General features: G+C 39.7%; 1 protein-coding gene across 6 annotated transcripts in view; it reads right to left on the bottom strand.

Moving 5' to 3' along the window:
* Positions 1–26,504, bottom strand: part of UBR2 (ubiquitin protein ligase E3 component n-recognin 2) — a 117,257-nt gene extending 90,753 nt beyond the window's left edge. For 5 of the 6 annotated variants that reach the window (XM_032299420.1, XM_032299422.1, XM_032299423.1 and 2 more), the window contains exons 1-4: positions 26,044–26,503; positions 14,990–15,249; positions 4,283–4,361; positions 2,373–2,486 (exon numbers count right to left, since the gene is read on the bottom strand). In XM_032299420.1, the coding sequence (XP_032155311.1) occupies positions 2,373–2,486; positions 4,283–4,361; positions 14,990–15,249; positions 26,044–26,121 (531 nt within the window). In that variant the 5' untranslated portion in view covers positions 26,122–26,503. Of the gene's footprint in view, positions 1–2,372; positions 2,487–4,282; positions 4,362–14,989; positions 15,250–26,043 lie in introns of all 6 variants that reach the window. The other variant, XM_032299421.1, reaches the window with a different exon arrangement.
* Between the last annotated feature and the right edge of the window lie 263 nt (positions 26,505–26,767).

Genomic DNA, 26,767 nt, shown 5'->3' with positions numbered 1-26,767 from the left:
TATACAAGAGCTCTAATTTCTCATTATATCCTTGTCAACACTTATTATTATTTTTATTTTTAATATTTTTTTGAGACAAAGTCTCAATGTCGCCCAGGCTGGAGTGCAGTGGTGCGATCTCGGCTCACTGCAACCTCTGCCTCCTGGGTTCAAGCAATTCTCTTACCTCAGCCTCCCAAGTAGCTGGGAGTACAGGCATGTGCCATCGTGCCTGGCTAATTTTTTTGTATTTTTAGTAGAGATGGGGTTTCACCGTGTTAGCCAGGATGGTCTCGATCTCCTGACTTTGTGATCCACCCACCTCGGCCTCCCAAGGCGTTGGGATTACAGGTATGAGCTATTATTATTTTTAATAGTCATCCTACTGGGTATGAAGCAGTGTTTCACTGTGGTTTTGAATTTGCATTTCCCTAATGACTAATGATGTTTAGCATCTTTTCACCATGTGTTTGATCATTCATATATCTTCTCTGTAAAAATGTCTATTCAAGTCTTTTGTCCATTTTTAAATTGGGTTATCTTTTTCTTGTTGAGTTACAAGATACAAACTCTGGATATTAGATCCTTATTGGATATATGGCTTGGATATATGGATATATACTTTCTCCCACAGTCCTAAAGTTTTATACAAGTGGTTTTTAACATTTTTCTAAAGCACAGTTCTTTTTTTCAAATATATTTTTATTTGTCCTGTATTTCCACATACAGAACTCCAACCAAATATATAAAAATGGAGCTTTTCCAAGAGAAGTGGAAAAATCTGGAACCTTGACCACTTGGCATCTTACTGTAGCAAATTATAGAACACTTTCACAATACAAAGGAAACACAAACAAAACATGTTTTCCATAGCACTGAATCAGTTTGTACAAATTTTGATTTGTACAAAACAGAGAAACAGCCTAAAAGATACAATACTACATCAAAAGCCTTGATCATTCTGATAAAATCTATTTGAAACCTGTAGGGTATGGGTACCAGGAATAACTTTTAGACAGGGTCACAATCGTGACTCACTGTAACCTCTGCCTCCCATAGCTCAAGCGGCTCCCACTTCAGCACCCCCAATCTGAGTGGCTGGGACCATAGACATGTGCCACCACACCCAGCTAACTTTTTTTTTTTTTTTTGTAGGGATGGGGTTTTGCCATTTGCCCAGGCTGGTCTCAAACTCCCAAGCTAAAGTGATTCACTCTCCCAGGCTGAGGAAAGACTATTAACATCCACTTGCCCCAAATCTCTATCAGGCCTACCAACAATGTAGAAGTACTTGGGTGTATCTATTCACCTGCCATTTAAAAATAATAAAATCTGAAAGAAGCATCTTGAATCAAACAACAAATTGTCATAAAAAGCAGCAGAAGAGGGACAGCCACAGGTTGGCTAATGGACATAAGAATGAAGCTAGATAGAAAGAGTAAGTTGTAATGCTCTACAGCACAACTATAATTAACAACAATTGACTGTATATTTTCAAATAGCTAGAAGAGCTGATTGTGAAAGTTTCCAGTATAAAATAATGTTAAATGTTTGAAGTGATGGGTATGCTAATTACCCTAATTTGATCATTATACATCATATACATGTAACAAAATGTCACACTGCGCCCCATAAATATCACACTATACCCCATAAATATGTACAATTATGTGTCAATTAAAAAACAATTTTGTTTTTTATAATCTATTGTAGTATACCACTGAAAGATTTTATCATTGTATAATTATAGTTAAGTGAGTTATCAGAAACATATGAAAAGTTTTTGAATCTTTTTTAAAAAGGCAGCAGAGATTTAAGCATTTATTTTGTGGGAGTCTACTATTCCATTAGAAATATTAATTAAGAAAAATAATGCAGGATCAACAATTTGAAAAACACAGTGAACAGTGGGGATTATTTGTACTGAGCTATCAGTACTACACATGGCCCCATCACATATCCAATGATAATGGATTAACCAGGAGAGAATGATTGGGGTTGGCTGTCATGTTTAGTAACAGAAAGGAAACTTATCTGGCCCAGAAAGTCTTTGTTGTAGCAAAGATATACAAAATTCAACTTAGTTAAGTGGTCTACACATATAGGAAAAATAATCCCCTCTATCATAAATTAGTACTCAAATAAACTTCAAGTTTGCCTAAAACAAAACCCCAACCAAATAAAAAATCAGAATTAAACAAAATTTTCAGAATTTCAACTGTGTACTATTAGTAACCATAGACATCCACAAAATGTAAAGAGCTTTCAAAGTAAACCGGTTGCTGTCAATAGTGGAAGTACTATTTGCTTATCCATTTCTCACATCATCTAATGACTATTTCTAAAAATACTTCAAATGTGGGTTAAAAACAACTTTGTGAAAATGTTTTTACCTCTTCTTCCTCAATTTCAGAGGTGTTAAGTTCATGTTTCTGACAGTAAGGACCCTCTTTCCAAGCTTCAGCATCACCACAGTCACAGAAACCTCCACCTCCTGATGTTGTCATCTTGAAAAAAAATTGTAAAGTATCTTGTCAATAAATATTTACGGGGGGGCTATCAGATAATAAATAAGAATATCAAGTGCTCAGGAAATACCATTGCTTAAGTGTTTAATTTCTTTGGAGGCATAAAATTAGATAAAATGTCAAACCTCTCAATGTTTTAAAGTCTATTTTAAATAAGACTATAAGCTAGTGATTTCAAAATAAAATAACCTACTTTGTAACGGTAGCTACAGATATTTAAAAGAGGATATGTTTGCCTACACGACTTCCTTAATTAGGAAAATCATGAGGATCACAAGGGTTTTCCTGCTGGGTTTTGGTTAAATTGGTATAATGCTGATATCTATGCTACAGGTTGTGATGCTATAAACGTAATAGACTCAGGGGTTATACAGATTCCTATAGCTGCTGTCTCCTAAAACAGTCTGAGTGCTGCATTTGCTTTGGAGAAATTAACCAACAAATACTATAGAAAGAGTTAATTTTTCTTCTCTAATACTCCCTAAATAGCCATTCTTTGAAAGGACAGGTAATAGGGGCTCAGGAAATACGAAATAGACTGCTTGATAATAAAAACTCTTCACCACCCTGCAAAGTTCAGGAATTATTCATACTTCCTTAAGACAGGGCAATGATTTGAGAAATCCGGTATCACAGAGCCAGAATTAACGACTGATAGACAAGAAATTCTGCTTTTCTTAAAATACTATGAGGAAGAGCCTAGTAACAGGTATTAGATACAGCAAATTTTAGAATGAGTCCTATTATATTCTGCCCAAAGTAAGTATTTGTGTGCTACATATCACAATATAACTAATGTAACCCCACAAATGACAACTATCCCCAGGGAAGGCAAAGATATATGCCAAGAAACGCGGGTAGGAGTCATTTGGAAAATGACATGTGCTTGTTTCAGTTATCAAACACAGGCAGAACAGCTTAAAGGAAACTGGGCCTCTTTTACTGATTTATGAGACTAATGAACAGACAAGAATATAAGTAGCCCAATTATGTGGCTGTTTTTAATTTATTTACATTTTTTATTTTGGGATGGAGTCTCACTCTGCAGCCCAGGCTGGAGTGCAGTAGGGTGACCTTGGCTCACTGCAACCTCCGCCTCCCAGGTTCAAGTGATTCTCCTGCCTCAGCCTCCCAAGCAGCTGGGATTACAGGCATGCACCACCATGCCTGGCTAATTTTAATTTTTTTTTTTAGTAGAGACAGGGTTTTATCACGTTGGTCAGGCTTGTCTCAAACTCCTGACCTTAAGTGATCCCCCACCTTGGCCTCCCAAAGTGCTAGGATTACAGGCGTGAGCCACCACACCCAGCCCTGTAACTGTTTTAGTTCATATTATGAACTCTTGGGTAGAATAAATAAAAACAAACAGGAGGAAAAGCTTTGACCCAGATGGGCTCCTGCATTAAGAATATTAAAATATTCTTTCTCTACCTTTCTATTTTATGATTAGGGTGAAAAATTCCATCTAACAACAGTTCCCTACAATGTAGGAGATGCCCTTTAATAAACATTTAAAAATAGCAAAACAAAAACAAACTAGTTGAAAAGCAATACAGAAGAGCTGATATCTCTATTACCTTTTTAAAATCGTATGCTCCAAGAAGTGTGCATTCATAATTTGTTTCTACATTGCCATCCTATGTCTCATGGTATCTAAATAAACAAACTGTTTAAACCACCCTCCCCCCATTTTAGTGTTAAATTTTTGCATTTTAAAAAGAAAGAAAATCATAAAATGCAATATTGGGCATGGTTATTATTTGGACATTACTAACCCTATATCGATGATCTCTGTGAATACTTCCCAAAAAGCACTCCATGCACAAAACACAAGTTGGATCAACTGCACAGTCTCTGTAAAGTTAAAGAAAAAAAAAAATCAGAGTGTCAGAAAATAACTATATACAACAGAAATATTTCAAATTGGAATCCACCCTAGAAGAATGATAATAGTAAAGTTTCTTGGTGTTTTAAAAAAGGAAGTATCATTCCCAAAGATCTGTCAGATCTTTGATCAATGAAAGCAGTCGAAGGACCTGCTTCTCCATATGGATGCATACTAGGAAGTCTTTCAAGGCACGTTATTAGAACAATAAATTTCAATGTAATGGTGTTTTCCCACAGATTTGTGGAAATCACATTACACGTTAAAATACATAGATGTATATGAAATAGATTCAAAATATTTATGAATTCCTAAGATTCATATTATTGGAATTTCAAACAATTTCTTCCAAACAGGCATTTGAGACCAAGGGTCTTCAAAGTGACATATATGCACCCCTAGAAAGGCAAAAAAATCAACTGCAATGCAAGATGACAATATTACAACTTACATTTCTACTTAAATTTTAACTAAAAAGGGAAATTAAACATTCTACTGGTTCACTGTACAGAATGATACAGGTCTCCTCACATAGCCCCTATTTCTGGTATTCACACAACACATATGGTCCATGAGAAATCCTGATTCAAGAGTAAGAGCCTCAAAAGGTTGCTTGGGGTGCCCTGAGTTGCTTCATTTGCTTTAATCATATTGCCAGTTAGATATATTTATAGATCATATATTAAGAGAATCTGGACAATTCCATGAAATGAAATGGGGAGTGTAAAATAAATCTATATTGGTTCCTGACACCAGGCTCCTAAAACTCTTGTAGATGAGGGTGCCAGCAGATGTGCTAAAATTAAGTCTTTAGCCTTAGTTACTGCCACAGAAATCCCTTGGGTGACAGAAGAGTCTTTTTTTTTTCTTTAATTGAGCCAGGCTGAAGTGCAGTGGCACGCTTATGGCTCACTGCAGCCTCAACCTCAACCTCCTGGGCTCAAGTGATCCTCCCACCTCAACTTCCCTGGTAGCTAGGAGTACAGGTGCGTGCTACAATGGAGGGCCAATTTCTGTATCTTTTGTAGAGATGGAGTTTTACCATGTTACCCAGGTTGGGTCTCCAATTCCTGGGCCCAAGCAATCCTCCTGTCTCCGCCTCACAAAGTGCTGGGATTACAGGCATGAGCCACTGTACCCAGCCAAGTCTTTTGTTCTGACAAGGTGAATGACGGCTGGGAGCTTCAAGACTGCTTTAGGATGGAAGCTGGTTGCCAGGGAACCCAAGCACGTGATTAAAGGGTTGAAACTTAAAGCCCCAACCCCAGCTCTGAGGATGGTGAACTGATCAGCAGTGGGCAATGATGTAATCAATCATGGTTATGTAATGAAGTCTCCACAAAAAATCAAAAGGACTGGAAGAGCTTCCAAATTTCTTTTTTGAATGGAGTCTCATTGTGTTGCCCAGGTTGGAGTGCAGTGGTGTGATCTCAGCTCATGGCCGCCTCTGCCTCCCCATTTCAAGTAATTCTCTTGCCTCAGCCTCCTGAGCAGCTGGGACTACAGGTGTGTGCCACCATGCCCAGCTAATTTTTGTATTTTTAGTAGAGACGGGGTTTCGCCATGTTGGCCAGGCTGGTCTCAAACTCCTGACCTCAGGTGATCCACCTGCTTCGGCCTCCCAAAGTGCTGGGATTACAGGCGTGAGCCACTGTGCCTGGCCTTGTTGTTGTTTTGTTTCTTGAGAAAGGGTCTAGCTCTGTCACCCAGGCTGGAATGTGGCCTGATCACAGCTCAATGCAATCTTAAGTTTCCGGGTTTGAGCAATCCTCCCACTTCAGTCTCCTGAGTAGCTGCAACTACAGGCTCAAGCCACTATACCTGGCAACTTCTTGTTTTTTTTTTTTCTTTCTTTTTTTCCCTTTTTTTGATAGAGACAGCATCTTAGTATGTTGCCCAGGCTAGTCTCAAACTTCTAGCTTCAAGTAATTACCTGCCTCAGTCTTCCAAAGTACTGGGATTATAGGAATGGGCCACCATGCCTGGCCCCTATAAAAATTCAACAAGATTTAATGAACTTCCAAGTTGCTGGAACTGCACCCAGGGACTGAGGTGCTAGGAGGGTGGTAGGCCCAGAGAGAGCATGGAAGCTCCTCACCCTTTCTCCCATACCTTGCCCTATTGTGTCTCCAATCTGGCTGTTCTTCTGTATCCTTTACAATATCCTTTATAATAAACCAGTAAATATAAGTGTTCCCCTGTGTTCTGCAAGCTGTTCTAGCAAGTTAATCCAACCCAAGGAGGAACTACTGGAGACCCCAACATATGGCTGGTCAGTCAGAAGTATAGGTGACTACTAATTGCAATTGGCGTCTAACATAGGGGGGCAGACTTGTGAGACTGAGCTGTTAGCCTTTGGATTCTGACAATAACTCCAGGTAGACAGAGTCAGAATTAAATTGTAAGATACCCAGCCAGTGTTCACAGTGGGTGAAATCCTTAGTGTAAAAAAAAACCTCACATATCTGGTGTCAGAAGCGTTGCATGAGAATGTAGAGAAAAAGTGTGTTTTTCCTAGAATAATAAAAAAAGGAAGAAAAAAATGAGTGCAAAATAAAAACATTTTCAGATGAGATCAGGACATTCAGGGTGGTATGGCCATAGATAATAAAAATATTTTCAGATAAACATAAACTGAGAGAACTAATAATTAGTAACCACAGTAAAAGTCAAGAACAATGGCCCACAGCCTCTGGTTCAACCTGCAACGTAGGAATGATTTTTTTTTTTTAGATGGAGTCAAGCTCTGTTGGCCAGGCTGGAGTACAGTGGCATGATCCTCCTGCCTCAACCTTCTGAGCAGCTGGGATTACAGGCACACGCCACCATGCCCAGCTAATTTTTTTTTTTTTTTAAGTACAGATGGGACTTCACCATGTTGGTCAGGCTGGTCTCGAATTCCTGACTTCGTGATCTGCCTGCCTTGGCCTCCCAAAGTGCTAGGATTACAGGCATGAGCCACTGCGCCTGGCCAAGAATGATTTTTACATGTTTAAACAGCTATTTTAAAAAAGAAGAAGGCTGGGCGTGGTGGCTCATGCCTGTAATCCCAGCACTTTGTGGGGCTGACGCAGGAGGATTACTTGAGTCCAGGAGTTCGAGAACCGTCCTGGCAACACAGTGAGACCCCATCTCCACAAAAAATTTAAAAATTAGGCAGGCATGGTGGCATGCACTGGTAGTCTCAGCTACTTGGGAGGCTGAGGTGAGAAGATTGTTTGAACCTGGGAGGTCATGGCTGCGGCGATTTGTGGTTATACCACTGCACTCCTGCCTGGGCAGCAGACAGGGCAAGACCCTGTCTCAAAGAAGGAAAGAAAAAAAAGTTAAAAGAAAAAGAATTTGCAACAAAGACTGCATATATATTTTCTACTTGGATTTTTACAGAAAAAGCTTACTAACCTCTAATCCAGGAAAGAATCAAGATCACTGGGCGCAAGATATGTGTGGGTTAATTTTAATGGTTATACATATTTTTCCTATCTTTTCTTAATGTCTTTAAAAGACTAACATTGCATTGTAAGGTTTATAATGTTTATTGGTGCAATATATATGACAAGAAGCACAAAGGATGAAAGGAATAAATGTAACTATAAATGCAAGGTTCGTTTATTTTACGTGAAGTACTAAAAACAGACTTTGACAAGTTAAAGATGCATATTATAATCCTGATTTGCCATTTAAAAATATGCAAGAGAATAGCTAAAAAGCCAAAAAAAAAAAAAGAATCAAAATGAAATGCTACCATTTTAATTATCCCAAAAGGAACAGAGGAACAACAACAACAAAAAAAGAGGGACAAACAGAAAACAAATAGCAAAATAGTAGACCTAAATCAACAACTAATACTTGTAGGCATGTCAGTAATTACATCCCACAACTGCAAAATATACCTTCTTTTCAAAGGCATATAGAATAAGACTAACCATGTTGCCCAACCATAAAAGAAGTTTAAAGTTTTGTTTGTTGAGACAGGGTCTGGCTGTATTGCCTAAGCTAGAGTACAATGGTACAACCTCAGCTCAATGCAACCTCCGCCTCCTGGGCTCAAGTTGTTCTCCCACATAGCTGGGAATACAGGAGTGCTCCACTATGCCCAGCAAATTTTTGTATTTTTTTGGTAGAGATGGGGTTTCGCCATATTGCCCAGGCTGGTCCTGAGCTCCTGGGCTAGAGCTATCCATCCATCTTAGCCCTCCAAAGTGCCGGGATTACAGGCGTGAAAAAGTACTTAAAACTCACACAGGGACCAAGAGATAAAATTTTGATGACATAAATTTGAGTTTCCTACCTGAATGGATTACCTCAAAGCCTTTATGGTTCTACTATTTCCTACTAGACAAAGGCAGCTAGCTACATGTCAAGTTGATATGATACCTCATGTACTTCTACACTTCATTCTGCACCAAACTGAATAAAAATAATCACAAATCTCCAAAATAAGAACATAAGACTCATTTTAGACAACTATAGAAATCTAAATTATCTAGAAGATATTTACCACTCACCACCTGTCATTTTCCCAGGTCAGAGACAGCAGTGTAGACAAGAGAAATTCCATTATATTGAAGGCCCCGTGATAACATAAAGAATTAAAATTCTACCTCTCGGTATTTACTGAAACATGTACAAGGAGATGTCCACAAACATGTACAGGGTATTCTTTGTAGCACTGTTTGCTACAGAAAGATAACCTAAAAATCTCCATTTCTAACTTCACTATTAGGTCAATCAAATAAACTATGGCCTGTCCTTACTATGAAAACCCAGTAGTTATAAAGAATGAGGTAGATTTATGTATACTGACACAAAAAGATCTCCAAAACAAACTGTTAAATGAAAAAATGTAAGCCACGATATACATAGTATAATTTCATTCATGTATGTATAATACACACAGTATAATTTCAGCATGTATCACACATGTTGGCCAGGTACAGTGGCTCATACCTGTAATCTCAGCACTTTGGGAGCCTGAGGTGGGAGGATCCCTTGAGTGCAGGAGTTTGAGACCAGCCTGGGCAATATAGGGAAATCCTGTCTCTACAAAAATACGAAAGTTAGCTGAGTATGGTGGCACACGCCTATGTTTCTAGCTACTTGGGCCCAGGAGTTGGAGGCTGCAGTGAGTCATAATCATACCACTGTACTCTAGACTGGGTGACAGAGTGAGACTCTATCTCAAAAAAAGAAATAACTAATGGTTTTAAAACTAACACAATGTTGATTCCAATCTCTGGACTATTCATATTATAAACAAACAGCTTGATATGGTTTGGATATGTGTCCCCTCTAAATCTCGTGTTGAACTGTAATCCCCAATGTTGGAGGCGGGGCCTGGTGGGAGGTGACTGAATCATGGTAGGGATTTCTCATGAACAGTTTAGGAGCATCCTCTTGGTGCTGTTCTCCCAATAGTGAGTTTTCTTGAGATCTGGTTGTTTAAAAGTGTGTGGCACCTTCTCTTCACCTCTTGTTCCTGCTCTCGCCATGTGAAATGCCTGCTCTCCTTTCCCCTTCAGCCATGACTGTAAGCTTCCTGAGGTCCTTACCTGAAACTGAGCATGTGTGGGCCATGCTTGTACAGCCTTGCAGAACTGTGACCCAATTAAACCTCTTTTCTTTATAAATTATCCCACCTCAGGTATTTCTGTATAGCAATGCAATAACAGCCTAACACTCAGTTTTAAAATAGAACCCTGAAAGAGATCAAGACTTCAAGGTTTTTAAAAAGCAAGAAACTGAAAGAACAACCCCTCTTCATGGAAATAAGTCATTCTTCCATATGAGAGCTTTATTATTTCCACACAGAAAAGGAACTGGAACTATCTGCACCCCTCTGCTTATCATGGCTCAGTAATTTATATGAAGAAGAGTATTCAATTTTAAAAAACCTCACACATATATACTTTATAGTTACCTATGTGCTTTTACACACGTTACTTCATTTTATCCTAATGACTCAGGGAGGAAAAATAACTCTAAAAAACATAAAAAAAAAAAAATCATTGCTAAAGACACTTTTAATGCTCATCCACATCCCAGTTTCATCTATCCCTGAGACTTAGGAGAATTACACCTTCCCAACCTGTTCTGTAGCTGGACAGAGGCATTCGGACTAGTTTTGCCTAATGAGACTTGGGCAAGGTCATCATTTCTGAGACAAAGTATTTACTTGCTGGGCATGATCTACAAGCTCTATTCTGCTCTTGCTGTGGTGAACCCTGAAAGCATTACGCCAAGCTTGTGGAAATATAAGATGGGGTGAAGAAACTACCTGGAGCAGAGCCCTCTACTTACCACGGCACTCATCTGAATTGGTCACACAGTCTGAGTAATAAATATATCTTGGTATTTAAAGTCTTTGGAATTATAGAGTTGTCATTTTTAGCATAATCTCAACTGTCATGACCAACAGAATCAGAGTCAAAACATCCCAACAGAAAGAAATGATAAATGTTCAAGGTAATGGACATCCTAGTTACCCTGATTTGATCATTACACTTTATGTGCATGTATAAAAATATCACATATACCCCATAAATACGTACAATTATATACCAATACAAACTAGCATTAAAGCAAAAAAAATTAAGCAAAATTATTTAATAAAGTATCATAAAATACTATCTAGAAACAAAAATACTCCTGATGGCAGCATAAGCCACCCCTGCCCCCAATGCTGATTTCTGATTATCTAAAACATTCATGCGATACATTTTTAAATGTTAAAAAAGAAGGTTCTCAATTTAACTATACTAAAAAAACAGGGGAATGAAATCTCACTTCTCTATATCTTAACAGAAGTATTAAGTTAAAAACTTAAGTTACTCATGAAAGTATGATTTCATAATCTACTAGTGTTTTTTCTTAATGGTTATAAAATGTCAAAATATACATTATCAAAATCAACACTAAGGTTTTTGTCAACTAAGATTTTTATACTCTAAAACCATTTCTATTCAGTAATGAATAACAAATGCTAAGTTTGACCACTCTTTTCCTAATAGAGTAAATAAAAAGTAGCTTACTGCCTATAAACACCCAGATAGCTTTTTTCTGACACCATGGAGACTTCAGAAAAATAATTTGTGGCCAACACAATTTTAGAAACTATGAACAAATAACTCTCCATGGCAAAACTAATCTATTCCCTTCACAAATCCTTTTTCTAAGTACTATATACAGAAGATCCTTTAAATCATTTTTTCTCATTAAAGAAACCTCCCATATAATGGATATCAGTTACCTCTATCCTGAAGGGTGCAGTTTAGAAACCTCCCCAGAATTCCAATAACCATATTTCATCTTTCCAAATAACAGACTCTATGTCATTTACCAGTGCACTAGGTTTCATGGGAACACCTACTTTTAAAATGAGATACTCATCCCCAGCACCCAGCATGGCCATTTACTGTGAGTTTACTGTGTACCAAGTATTGTGTAAAGCACTACAAAGGATCTCATTTACCCTCTCAACAACACTGTGATAAAGAATCTGGCCGGTCTTTGATCTGGTTCCTGGGAGGTAAACTCTAAACCCCTGGCATCACTTATGTGGTCAGAGTGTCTCTGTTATTTGTGGGACTTCCCCACAAATAAGAAAAACTATACATCCTAGAACAAGACTTATTTTGGATCTGTCCTGACAAAACAGAAGGGAGGCCAGGCGGGGTGGCTCACACTTGTAATCCCAGTACTTTGAGAGGCTGAGGCGGGCAGATCGCTTGAGGTCAGGAATTTTGAGACCAGCCTGGCCAACATGGTGAAACCCTATCTCTACTAAAAATACACAGATAAGCTGGTGTGCACCTGTAGTCGTCTATGCAGGAGGCTGAGGCAGGAGAATCGCTTGAACCCGGGAGGTGGAGGTTACAGCGAGCTGAGATCATGCCACTACAATCCAGACTGCACTATGGGGTGAGATTCCATCTCAAAAAAAAAAAAAAAAAAAAAAAAAAAAGAGGAAGGAAAGGCCACTGTGGCCCAGTACAGAACACGAAATCCAAGTAGGGTAAAGGAGGGCGATTATGCAAAAAGAATTTGGCGGCGGCGGCGGCAGCAGCAGCAGCAACAGCGATAGTTGCATACACAGGAATAATTAAATAAGCAAATATTTTGAGGAAAATGAGAATCGAGTTTTCTCTTGTCAGAGAAGGAAATTAAAAATATGCAAAGGAAGAAAACTGGAAAGAATCTTAGATGGGAACTGGAGAGCTCACTACAAATGCACGGTTTTCACTATCTATTTCAATACATTTATTTAGATAGGTTATAAAAGAAAAGCTCTACTGAGACAGCCTGAGAGTTATAACACCAACAGCAACCAGCACACTTACCATCTTATTTGTAAACACCATTTTACACTAAAAAGAACCAAGCTCCTTGGCAAGATGGTTGATTTCCAAGGTTGGGGCAGGGAAAAGCTTAATATGTGCCTGGGACATCTTATACCAGAAAGAAAAGAGAAAAAAACAGAAGAGAAAAGAAAAGGAGAAGGAAGGAAAAGGAAAGGAAAAGAAAAAGAGCTCAAAGAATGAGGGAGATATGAAAAAGAACAAAGACAGCTCGAAGGGGCTCTTACTGGCCAAATCTAGGACAATTTGAGCATAATAATGAGACCCCACAAATACTGATATAAATAAATAAATAAATTGAAAGTTTGATAATGAAGAGGATACTTTATTAATAGTCTCAAAGTACTTCCCACAACATACTTACTGATCACCTAGGGGAAAAGAGTAATATTACAGCGGAAAAGTCTTGCAGACATCCTTTTAATCAAGTGATCAATATCACCAGTTACAGAACTAATCAAAATCATATATACCACCTGACAGGGTTGAAACACATTATTTCTGTGGTAATCCTGTCACAGACACAACTTGAATCTAATTATGAAAACCAGACACCCAAATTGAGGGGACATTCACAAAATAACTGGTCTGTAATCTTTAAATGTGTCAAGATCATGAAAGTCACAGAAAAACTGAGGAAACGTTCCAGACTGAAGATTAAAAGATAAGATATACAAATGAATGATTTGGAACTAGATCCTATTGATACAAAGGGCATTATTAGAACAATAGGGTCTCAACTTCTCAACTGTAAATTAGGAGGTTCAACTAGGTCTACTGCTCCAAACATCAACAAAATATTCAAAGTGGTTTCTGTAATAGTAAACAAAAAACTAGATCTAATAGTCTTTCAATATATATACTGTTCTCTATTGAGACTCTAAATATGCTGATAAAGAAAAACTACCGTAGATACCCAGAGGCATTCACCAAAATTAGCTTATTAAATTTAAATTTTACAGGAAAAAGTTTTAAGGAAAAAGTTAAATAATGTCTCCACCAACAGCACATCCACACAAAAGAATATTAGCTAGCTACATAAGCTGATATGGAAAGATGTTAAGCTAGTGTCAAATACAGACAAGAAAATTTAGCTCAGTAGATGTAATATATTCCCATCTTTATTTATGTGTATATGTATGTAGGTTTAAAACTGCCACATATCTTGGCCTATATACACAAAGAAAATTTCTGAAAGAGGACAGGTGAGGTAGCTCACATCTGTAATCCCAGCACTTTGGGAGGCTGAGGTGGGTGGATCAACTAAGGTCAAGATTTCGAGATCAGCCTGGCCAACATGGTGAAACCTTGTCTCTACTAAAAATACAAAAATGAGCTGGGCATCATGGTGGACGCCAGTAATCCCAGCTAGTCAGGAGGCTGAAGCAGGAGAATTCCTTGAACCCAGGAGGCAGAGGCTGCAGTGAGCCAAGATCATGCTATTGCACTCCAGTCTGGGCAACAGGGCGAGATTCTGTCTCAAAGGAAAAAAAAAAAAGAAAAGAAAAAGAAATTTTTCTTTTTACCTAATTCCTGAAAGGATATATGTTAATAATTATTAATTCTGGAAAGTAGGATAGTCAAAAAAGAGACAAGGCACTTTATTCTCCATTTTTTACCTTTGTATACTCAATTTACAATAAGAAATTTAAAAAAGAAAAGTCTTCCTAATAGCAGTAAATATGTATAGCACCCATATCTTGGTTTCTAACTACCATTCCGAAATGAAAGAAAAATCCTTTAAGAAATGGCTGATTCGACATATGGGTCAGAGCAAGTACAAAGTGAGCAGAGGGCATCTTGTTGTGCCAGAAAGGAAAGAAGCACCCACAAACTAATGAAGGTATGTAAAAAAGACAAAGGAGCTGGTGTGACGGGGCTCTCACTAGCCAAATCTAGGGCAATCTGAACATCAGAATTACTGTAACTAAAAAATATCAAGAAAAGCAAGAAAGTGATTATAGTAAGAGTCAAGATGTCAGTTAATTATAGGGGAAGGAAGAAAGCACACAGTAGGCTTCCAGAATGCCAGTGACAATCTATTTTTTGATCTCAAGAATAATTATAAGAATGTTCGTTTTATAATTATTTAAATTATATGTTACATATAATCTATATATTTTTATTAAATAGCATGTATTTATAATACAGAAGTTTTTAAACAAAATTTTAAGGTTTCAGGGAAAAAAAGAGGTCAAATAAAACAAGAGCCTCCTAGAAAGAAAATTAAAATATTTTACCTGCAAGAGTATGTAGCCTCTCCTACTTTAAAAACACGACCACAAAGATGAGAAGGTTTGTTTGCTTGTTCAAGTTTTGGAAATCCAAAGGCAGGATCTTCACCACAAAGGTACCATTCCATCGGTCCCAACAAAACATGCTGTGCCAGCATGTCTTCTTTCTGTGGAAAAGGGTTGGGACCCCTGCAGTAGATTTTCGGTACAGAGTGGGCTAAATGCTGGTACACTTCTCTAGTGAGGTCAGTTGCTTGCAGCCATTTCTTTAAAATAAGAAAAAAAAAAAAAAAAAAAAAAAAGAAATGGTTTTAAACAGCAATAAACTAATTTGAACAAACTCACCCTATTCTGAGGTACAAAAATAACGATAAAAGCTTGTTAAAATATTTTGTCTACAACACTCACCACTGTACATTAGAAATTTAATCTATGAAAATGCCAAGTATTTTTAAATTCTACTTTTAAGTGTAAGTAAAATTAAAATGAAACAAGCCCCCCTCCTTTCCTGCAAAGTGACTCTTGAAGCAATTTTCTACAAGAAAATAATTACAATAAATCATTATACAAGATATTAACCATTGGGCTCATCTGATGTCCTTTCTAATGCTTTGCTCAAATGTTATTCTCATTGTGATACGAATTCTCATGTCAGTATGTCCATAGAAGAGTGCACAGTGAACATGAACAGCCAGTATACTACATTTCTCAATGACTGATAAACAAGTTTATATACCACTGTCTTATGAATAAATCAGTCCACAAGAGACTGTCACATCAAAGATCAACCTCTCTCTATAAGTGCTTTTCCGTTTGCTCTCCCCACTAAAAACAAATTGTAAAAGGCCACTTTTCTCTGACCCCCTTAACCTTTATGTCCACCTGTTACAATTATACTTAGATCTCACAGGCACCAACTCCATAACTGAATGCATGATCTCCCCTGCACCCTCCACCAAAATCTGTTATTCTCCCCATTTCCCTATTTTAGCTCAACCTGGATATACACACCGAAAAATCTGAAAAGCTTCCTTTTTCTTCACCCCCAACATCCAATCGATCATTGTATCTTGTCTATTAGGCTTCCTAAATATCCGCTGAATCTGTCCATTTGTTTCTCCAAAGCCTCTACCTCCACTACCCTAATCCAAACCAGCCCCTCACTCCCATAACCAGGACTAGTGCAATAATGTCCTAACCGGTATCACCACCGGTCTTGCCCTTCTGCAATTCATTTTCCAAATCTACTACTAGAGTTATTTTTGCAAAATGTCAGCCTGATCGTGTCATTTAGCTTCCCATTACATCTAGGATCCAGTGCCCTGACAGGGCTTGCAAGTCCTCTGTCCTTCTTGTACTCGCCAATCTTTTTTCCTCTTGATCTGTATTACTTCTCCCTCTCTGCTTTACAAAGCTATTTTCTATTCATTGTTCAGATCTCAATTTATGGTTTTCACTTTCTCTAAGATGCCTTCTCAGTGTATTCCCTGCCCCCACCTTGCTTCCTCACACCATCAAGTCTAAAACAAACTCTGGCCTCGGTGAGCATTTAGTAAAATCTGTTAAGCGAACTGCTAAGTGACCATAAATGTGTTTATACTACTTACTGTAACGTAACATCAACACTCCAGAAAGATGCTTCGTGTGGTTTTTTTTTTTAAGACAAGGTCTGGCTCTGTCGCCCAGGCTGGAGTGAAGTGGCACAACCTCAGCTTACTGCAATCTCCACCTCCTGGGCTTGCGCCATCCTTGCACCTCAGCCTCCCAAGCAGCTGGGACTAGAGGTGCATGCCACCATGCCGGGCTAATTTTTGTATTTTTTTTTTGTAGAGACAGGGTTTCACCATGTTGCCCAGGTCTTAAACTAGTTAGCTCAAGTGATCCACCCACCTCAGCCTCCCAAAGTGCTGGGATTACAGGTGCGTGTGGCTTTAATGAAAGCAAAGACAAAGGAGATTCAAGCCTGTAGCAAGGATCAAATATCAGCCTCTAAAATCAAACAAAATAGGCCCTAAATAAGGCACCCTTCAAATCACCTCCTTTCTTTTCCCTATTTCCTTGTTTTCCCTTTATTGTGTCATTCATCCCTGCCTCCTCTGCCAACTCTGCCTATATGCTTGTTTTCCATATTGCTTTGTGTAATTACAAGTCATTCTGCCTCTACGCCAAGTAAAAAATTTAAAACTAAAAAAATATGAAAAGAGGCCAGTTGCAGTGGCTTACGCCTATAATCCCAGCATTTTGGGAGGCCAAGGTGAGTGGATCACCGGAGGTCAGGAGTTTAAGACCACCCTGGCCAACATGGTGAAACCCCATTTCTACTAAAAAAACAAAAATTAGCCAGGCGTGGTGGCGCATGCCTGTAATCCCAGCTACTCAAGAGGCTGAGGCAGGAGAAATCACTTGAACCTGGGAGGCAGAGGTTGTAGTGAGCCAAGATGGCGCCATTGCACTGCAACCTGGGCGACAGGGCAAGAAACTCTCAAAAAAAAAAAATAAATAAAAATAAAAAAATAAAAAATAAAAAAACTGAAAAGACTCAGTTCTGCTAGAATGCAGTTAACTGAACGACAAACAAAACCCACAGATGGCAGAGGGAAGGAAAAAGGGTGAAGTGGGTTGACACACTACCTGTTGGGTACTATGCTCACTACCCAGGTGCAATATACTCATGTAGCAAACTTGCACATATAGCCCTTATATCTAAAATAAAAGCTGAAATTAAAAAAACCTCACAGATCCAATGTTTACCTATGGATTACCACCTAAATTCCAGTTACATCTTTACTAAGAAAAGAGTATGTTTTCTTTACTAAGAAAAGTGGTATCTAACATCATAAGGAGTCAATATAAGGTCTTCACTTTAGCTATTACTTCTATAATCTTCAGACCACTCTTTCTAAAAATAAGATACAGAGAGAGATTTTAAATATTCATGAGGTGATATATATTAACTTTCTAGTCAATTTCATGTTTTCAGAGAACTTTTACTAAAAATGTAAAAATTCTGTTCATAAGTTAAGGAACTGGATAGAAGCTTATAACCAAAAACAGTGAGGGGTTTCACCCTTAAGGTGAAACTATTTTCCAAACATTACTGATATTGTTGCATTTACTTTATGCAAGTAGGAAAGAGACTACTTTTTTTTTTTTTTTTTTTTTTTTTGAGATGGAGTTTTGCTCTTGTTGCCCAGGCTAGAGTGCAATGGCACCATCTCCGTTCACCACAAGCTCCACCTCCCGGGTTCAAGCGATTTTCCTGCTTCAGCCTCCAAACTAGCTGGGATTACAGGCATGTGCCACCACACCTAGCTAATTTTGTATTTTTAGTACAGACGGGGTTTCCATGTTGGTCAGGTTGGTCTCGAACTCCTGACCTCAGGTGATCTGCTTGCCTTGGCCTCCCAAAGTGCTGAGAGACTAAATTCCTTTTTAAACCATAGCACTTCTTCCCAGGTGGCCTGGTGGTTGGGAAAACAAGAAAAGAAAAAGTGAAAAACAAAACAAAAAAGCAGCAGCATTTCTTAGGAGACAATCCTGCAGGTTTTAATTATTCTCTCCCTTTAGAGTGACTGAATCAAAATTTTATATATAATACACATCCTTTAAATTCAGTAATTATAAAGAGGACAAGTTTAAAAAAAAAAGAAAGAGAAAAGAAAAAGCAGAGTCCTCAACAAGCATATTAGAATTTCACTCTGCAAGCTAAAAGGCATCTTTGTTGGCCTCAAAGGTAAATGTCTCAGTTTTCACCCACTGTCAGCAAACCAAAACAAGAATGAAGGTAGTCAAATCATCCTAAGAAATTATTCTATCTCTCTTTTTTTTTTTTTTGAGACAGAGTCTCCCACTGTCACCCAGACTAGAGTGTAGTGTTGTGATCTCAGCTCACTGCAACCTCTGCCTCCCAGGTTCAAGCAATTCTCCTTCCTCAGCCTCCTGAGTAGCTGGGACCACAGGCATGCGCCACCAAGCCTGGCTAATTTTTGTATTTTTAGTAGAGATGGGGTTTCACCATGTTAGCTAGGCTTGTCTCAAACTCCTGACCTCAGGTGATCCACCCAGCCTCCCAAAGTGCTGGGATTCAATTTACTCTTTATGAATGAAAAATTAAGCAGTAAGACCAAAAGAATTCACTTCCATGTTCCTGGAAAGTTAAGTGTTTCAGACTATTTTAATTTACAACATATTGAATGATTTTATTTAAAAAACAGTTTTTGTTTTTCTTATATTTTATGTTCCCATTCCTGTAAAACTTCACAGTTGCAGAATTGTAATAGAGGGAGAACGAAAGGTTTCTTTAGAAAAGATTCTAAAAAAAAATTATGTAGTCTAGTAGTTGTAACAAGAGAGCAAATTTGTTCATAGATTTCTTCAACAAAAATTCAGAAGCTAGTATTAGCTTCTGGTTAAGGAAAAAAAAAAAATCAGCTGGACCGCGTGGCTCACGCCTGTAATCCCCGTACTTTGGGAGGCCAAGGTGGGTGGATCATTTGAGTTCAGAAGTTCGAGACCAGCTTGGGCAATATGGCAAAACTCCGTCTCTACTAAAAATAAAAGAAAATTAGCTGGGCATGGTGGTGCATGCCTGTGGTCCCAGCTACTCAGGAGGCTGAGGTGGAAGGATCACCTGAGCCCAGGGGGCTGAGGCTTCAATGAGACATGATCACGCCATTGCACTTCAGCCTGGGTGACAGAGTGAGATCATGTCTCAAAAAAAAAAAAAAAAAAAAAAAAAATCTAGCCACTTTATGTAAAAATATTATTAGTAAAACAAGCAAGTACTTCATTCTTTATTACACATTATTATAATTATTAACAAGACTTAAAAGTCTGGTTCAAGAAAGGCATGCATATGCTCCCCTTCTTTAAAATCTTTACTACTGCCAGGTGCAGTGGTTTACGCCTGTAATTCCGGCACTTTGAGAGGCCAAGGTGAGCAGATCACTTGAGGCCAGGAGTTTGAGACCGGTGTGGCCTGCATGGTAAAACCCCCATCTCTACTAAAAATAGAAAAATTAGCTGAGTGTTGGCAGGCGCCTGTAATCCCAGCTACCTGGGAGGCTGAGGCAAGAGAATCGCTTGGACTTAGGAGTTGGAGGTTCCAGTGAGCCGAGAATGGCACCACTGCACTCCTGCCTGGAGGACAGGGTGAGGCTCTGTCTCAAAAACAAAATATAAAAACTTTACTACCATTATATGAAAAATTCACAATCACCTAAAAGATTTGGGCTCTATTGTAAGCACTTCAACCTGATTAAACATACATACTTAATATAAAAGGCAAGAAAAATTTATGACCGTCTTTTGGAAGTAGCTTACACATTTCCCCCAAAGAATAAAATCTATAGCTTTTCATATTAGTTCTCACTGACATATGCTAACTGCAACTGTTTCTTCAACACAAAAAATTATTGTGATTTCCAGTTTGGTTGGCATTTTAATTTGTCTTTATTTCAGACACTCGTGGCTGTCACACCCATGTGGCACAAGAGAAGTAATAAGCGTTCACTATTCACTATCTTACTAGACGTCCCTTGTAAGGGAAGTAAAGAAACTGTCAACTCATTCCTCTAAAGTAAACATGTTATGACAGTGTTTCCAGGAGCTTTCCTTTTATTGAATGCTAAATTTAAGCCTTGGGATAGAAAGCAAGTACAATAAACAAAAAATGAAAGAATCCCTAGAGGTTAGCCTTTTACTACACTCTCCAATTATTGTTCTATACCCAATTAAAATTGTAACCTTTAACCACTTTTGGTTTTGCTTTCAAACAAGGAGAAGCAACATGTAAGTTAATCATAAAACAACTAGCACTCATAATCATAAAAACACTACTGCTCAATTGGGAGTTTTGGGGAATATGTTGAGAAAAAATTTAAATTATATTAAGAGCTCTACAAATGAAAGAGTGTGTTTACAAATAAAAAAAATAGAAATTTAATATGCCAAAAGACTAATTGAAAATGAGCAAAGAAGATACAAAAATGGCCAATAAGCTCATAAAAAGATGTTCAACATCATGAATCATGAGGGGAATGCAAATCAAAACCACAATGAGAAAGCACAACACCCAAAAGAATGGCTGTAATCAAAACACAGGCAAAAACAAGTGTTGGCAAGGATGTGGAAAAATCTGAACCCTCATCCACTACTGGTGGGAATGCAAAACAATGCAGTCGCTTTGGAAAAATCTGGCCGTTCCTCAAAAGAGTTAACATATGACCCACCAATTTCACCCCAAGGTGTATATACACTCAAGAGAAACAAAAACATAGGTCGCCACAAAAATTTGTACAAGGATGTTCATAACTTGATTCATGACACCCAAAAAGTAGAAACAACCCAAATATTCACCAACTGATGTATGGATAAATAAAATATGGTTAATCTATACAAAGGCATTTCATGTCATTTGGCAATTAAAAAACAATGAATTACGGATACAGGTTGAGCATCCCTAATCTGAAAATGTGGAATCTAAAATCTGAAATTTTTTGAGTGTCCACATGATGCTCAAAGGTCACGCTCAAGGAAGCCCTCATTGGAACATTTGGATTTCGGACTAGGGAGGCTCAACTGGTATAACTGCAAATATTTTAAAATCGAAAAAATCCAAAATCCAACATACTTCTGGTGGCAAGCATAACGATACTCAACCTGTATACGGTATAACATGGAAAAAACCTTTAAAACATTATCCTAAGAGAAAGAAGTCAGCCACAAATGACAATATGTTGGATTCCATTTATATAAAATATCTAGAACAGGCCAGGTGCGGTGGCTCACACCTGCAATCCCAGCCCTTCGGGAGGCCATTGCAAGTGGATCACGAGGTCAGGAGTGTGAGACCAGCCTGGCCAATATGGTGAAACTCCATCTCTGCTAAAAAATACAAAAATTAGGCTGGGCACAGTGGCTCACACCTGTAATCCCAGCACTTTGGGAGGCCGAGGCAGGCAGATCACCTGAGGTCAGCAGTTCGAGATTAGCCTTGCCGACATGGTGAAACCCCGTCTCTACTAAAAATAAAAATTAGCTGGGTGCGGTGGCATGTGCCTGTAGTCCCAGCTACTCAGGTGGCTGAGGCAGGAGAATCACTTGAGCCCGGGAGATAGAGGTTGCAGTAAGCCAAGATCGCAGCACTGCACTCCAGCCTAGGCCACAGAGTGAGACTGTCTCAAAAAAAAACCAAACCAAAACAAAACAAAAATTAGCTGGGCATGGTGGTGTGCGCCTGTAGTCCCAGCTACTTGGGAGGCTGGGGCAGAAGAATCACTTGAAACTGTGAGGCAGAGGTTACAGTCAGCTGAGATCACACCACTGCACTCCAGCCTGGGTGACACAGTGAGACTGTCTAATTAGACCTCAGGAGTTTAGGTGAAAATGGGGAGTGACTGCCAATGGGTACAGGATTTCTTTACTGGGGTGATAAAAATGTCTTAAAATTGATCATAGTGATGGTTGCACAACTTGGAATACACTAAAAATCGCTGAATTGAATTGTACGGTATGTGAGTTACATCTCAATAAAACTGGTTAAAAAATGCAAAGAAAAGATAACCAATACAGACCTAAAACTTTACATAAAACAAATTCATTTTTATTTTATTAAATTTGTTGTTTTTGGAGACAGGGTTTTACTCTATCACCCAGGATGGAGTATAGTGGCATGATCATAGCTCACTGTAACTTCAAACTCCTGGGCTCAAGCGATCCTCTCCACTTAGCCTTCTGAGTAGCTAGGACTGTAAGTTCATGCCACCATACCCAGCTTTTTTCTTCCCCCCCCCCCCCAAGTAGAGACAGGGTCTAGCTATGTTGCCCAGGCTAGTCTCAAACTCTTGGACTCAAGTAGTCCTCCTACCTCAGCCTCCTAAGTAGCTGGGACTACTGGCATGAGCCAGTGCTCCCATCTATATTTCTTTTACACTCAGGGAAAAACAACATATTTACATTTTGTTGTTGTTGTTGAGATGGAGTCTTGCCCTGTCACCCAGGCTAGAGTGCAGTGGTACTATCTCAGCTCACTGCAGCCTCAGTCTCCTGGGTTCAAGTGATTCTCTTGCCTTAGCCTCCTGAGTAGCCAGGATTACAGGGGTGCGCCACCTCGCCCACCTAATCTCTGTAGTTTTAGTAGAGATAGGATTTCACCACATTGGCCAGACTGGTCTCAATCTCCTGACCTCAAGTGATCCGCCCGCCTCAGCCTCCCAAAGTGCTGGGATTACAAGCATGGGCCACCACATCTAGCACATTTACTTTGAAAACCATAATCACCCATTGGAACACACTATAACCATATGTAGTATGGAATGTAAACAGAGTGAAGAATCGTTGGAAAGTCATACTTACAGAATCAATGCCAACAAGAAAAGAGAAGACCGAGAAGAGAGGGCCACTGCAATATCCTAAACTTACAAATATTTAAGAGTCAGCTTAGATGCTTTTCTTTATGAGGCATACTAGCTAGAATGGATGGGATCACAAAAAGTTCTTCCTCCTCATAACAGGAATAAGAAAAGCAGTGTGTAAATGAAATGTGGAAAGGATGACAGTAGTGCTCGTTAGGTGATTTTAAATGGAAGCAATCCTAACAAATTATCACCCACAGAGGTCTAAAGCCTGCAATCACTGTTTTCTCTACTTGTCTCTCTTCCCTAAAATTTATTTTCAACCTAAGAGAAAACTTTATTAATTTAATTCGTGACGAAAAGCTGATGCCTACGCTGAAAAAGCAGTTTTAAGTGTTTGGTGTTTTAACTTAATTAGCCAGCAAAGCCCTCACAAAGTAAGGCAAGATTAAGGTTATATAGCTGAAGGATTTATATTTTAATATTCCTTTTCGAGGTCAGAGGATCCCTAGAGCCTAGGAGGTGGAGGTCAGGGCTGAAGTGAGCTATGATCATGTCACTGCACTTTAGCCTGGAAAATAGTGCAAGACCCTATCCCTTACCACCGCCCCCCCCCAAAAAAAAAGTGAGTTTTCATCTTCTTTATTTGAAAGAATTTTGTTGGCCTTCAGACTAAACTTAAAAAATCGTATTGTTCAGAAAGGCATTTAAAAGTAAATAAGGTAAAAGGTAGCTCCGAGTGTGATGTTCACAAACTCAAATTAAGTCCAAATTCATAATTTTTTGTTGCATTTCCCTTGAAAATTCTGTTTGAGAAGTTCACTGAACAAGAACTAGGAGCACTGGCCTCCAGCACTAGTTTTATAACCAGTTTCCTCAGGAGCCTCAACAAACTGGAGAACCTCTAATTACTTGATAGTTTGTACTTTTAGAATGGGATAATGGAATCTGTACCCTGTATCACTGGGTCGAGACACAAAATTCAGTGAGAGAAAAAACTATGACAGTACTTTGAGGTAAATAACAGATTAGAATATCAATTAGAAGAGGCATGGAGAACAAACAGCTGTAATTATTTCACAGTTTACACTACTTTCAGTTTCTTTTTTTACATCTCTGATAAATGAAAGGCAGAAATTCCTTAAGTTGTACAATATTAAGTAGGAAGTAAATGAAAACAGACCTAAACAAGTAAGTAGGTTTAAAAAAACACACCCAAGGCTGGGCACAGTGGGTCACACCTGTGATCCCAGCACTTTGGGAGGCCCAGGCGGGCGGATCACCTGAGGTTGGGAGTTCGAGACCAGCCTGACCAACATGGAGAAACCCCATCTTTACTAAAAATACAAAAATAGCCGGGCAAGGTGGCGCATGCCTGTAATCCCAGCTGCTTGAGAGGCAGAGGCAGGAGAATCCCTTGAACCCGGGAGGCAGAGGTTGCGGTGAACAGAGATTGAGCCATTGCACTCCTGCCTGGGTGACAGAGAAAGACCGAGTCTCAAAAAACAACAAACAAACCTACACCCAAACAAGCAAAGATTCAGCATTCAACACTATTTCTTTATACTTTTCACTCCTACTCCTGACATTTCTTTCTGCCCGGACTTAATGTCCTCACCAATTCACACAAAATAACTACTCACTGATCAACAGCTCCACAGTGCCCCTAATCCCAAATTTTGTTCATAGCATTCAGATTGCTGGCTTTTATTCACGGGTCACTCCCTTCCTAGCAGCCTTTTTAGTTAGAGGTCTTAGAGGTGGGGCCCAAGCTGTTTTGGTCCATTCATAATCTCTCTGGACAGTCTCTTTTAATGGGTCTTCCCTGTCCTTATTGGGGAAAGAGGCCGTCGAGTTTATTATTTGACAACTCTGCTATTTACACTGGCATATTCATATTACAGTTTTCATGCAATACTGTGTTTGAATGGTTTTACGTTTGGAGCATAGCTGTTCTACTACACTGTGGCCAATTCTCGAGTTTAGCTTACACAGTGTTTGTTGAAAGATGCTCTATCAACGTTATGTAACATTTGTTCTCCATCCAATTACCCCTAACCCCTAGAAAAAAATTTTTAAAAATTTCCCAGCCTCCACGACTACTTCCTCATACTCAATAAACTTTTCACACATGCATCAACATTGTCAACTTACCAAACCGGTGGAAAAAAAAAAAAAGGCACTGAGAGGGGTGATAAAGGGTAGTGTCGTTTGCCTGCTTGGTGTCTGAGGCAGTCCCAAAAACAAAGCAGGGGCTGGGTTAGGGTGGCATGTTTAGGTGGAGGAGCACACTGCTCTGCTTATCTCAGGAAAAGCAATCAACTAGATAAAGTAGGGGGGTTATACCAAAAACACAAAAAGCGTCTCTTCTCTTCCCAGAGCTGATATAAAGGGCAAAGGCCCATGTGTTGGAGACTTAATGGGAGGCTGGGGAAAAGGAGGTAGAGGGAAGAGCCGTGGGTTCTCCTGGGGGAAAAGGGAAAGTAAAAGTGGTTAGTGCACAAAGCACCTCTGGGGGCTGTTGAAACTGGAAAGAGTGGGGCAGGATCGGTGGCCTCCCCGGGCTGTTACCCCACAAGGCGAGGTCCGGCACAGCTGTTACCCCAAGTCTGGGCCGGGCTGCTCCAGGGATGTCCAGAAGTCGGTTCCTCCCCGCGGGCGCGGCCTGCGAGGGCGGGATGTACCCGCCCGGGTCCCGGCACTCACCCCCGCAGTCTCCTCGGCCGAACATTCCAGCAAACTCCGGTCGATGGCCTGCACCTCTGGCTCCAGCTCCGACGCCATCTTCTCTCCTCCTCCTTCCCAGCGCTACCACCGCCCGGAGAGCTGCAGCCTCACCTCGGCCCCAGCGGCCTCGACCGCCACCGCCACTCACTGCCCCAGGCAGTCAGTCCCGGAGCCGTCTAAGTGGCTGCAGGTGGAGCAGGAGAGGGAGAGAAGGGTGACGTGAACCGGAAAGGAGGGACAGCGGCCTCCTGTGCTCCCTCCCAGGTTGAGCGCCCAAGAGTCAAATCACTGGCTTGTCCCTGACCCAGGGAAGGACACAGAAAACCCCAGGCCTGACACTCTCCCTGGCTGGCCACTACCGCGTCCTGCACCGGGAAAGGGGCAATAACACCCAGGAGACGAAGCGGAGCTTTCTGGGTACTGTAGTCGTCCCCAGCAAGGCAGGGAAAAAGGTGGTGCCCTAAATACGGTGCCCCTCGACCGCATTATGGGAGTTGTAGTTCATTCCCAGGGGGCGCTGGATTAAATGACAGATAAGCGGGCGGGGCTTTTCTGCCCAACGAGAATCACGGGAAGAGAGTCATGGAAAGTAGCGCCCCCTGGAAAAAAAGCCGAAGAGCAAGATACTTAGGGGAATTGTAGTTTTTATTCCCTGAATCGCGGGTTTGTTCCTTTTTGTATCTCCAGCTTCAAGAACACTGCC

The sequence above is a fragment of the Sapajus apella genome, unplaced genomic scaffold (genome assembly GCF_009761245.1).
Source record: "Sapajus apella isolate SASKATOON/1434 unplaced genomic scaffold, GSC_monkey_1.0 scaffold41, whole genome shotgun sequence".
Classification (NCBI taxonomy): Eukaryota; Metazoa; Chordata; class Mammalia; order Primates; family Cebidae; genus Sapajus; species Sapajus apella.
This window is presented reverse-complemented; position numbering and strand designations above follow the sequence as displayed.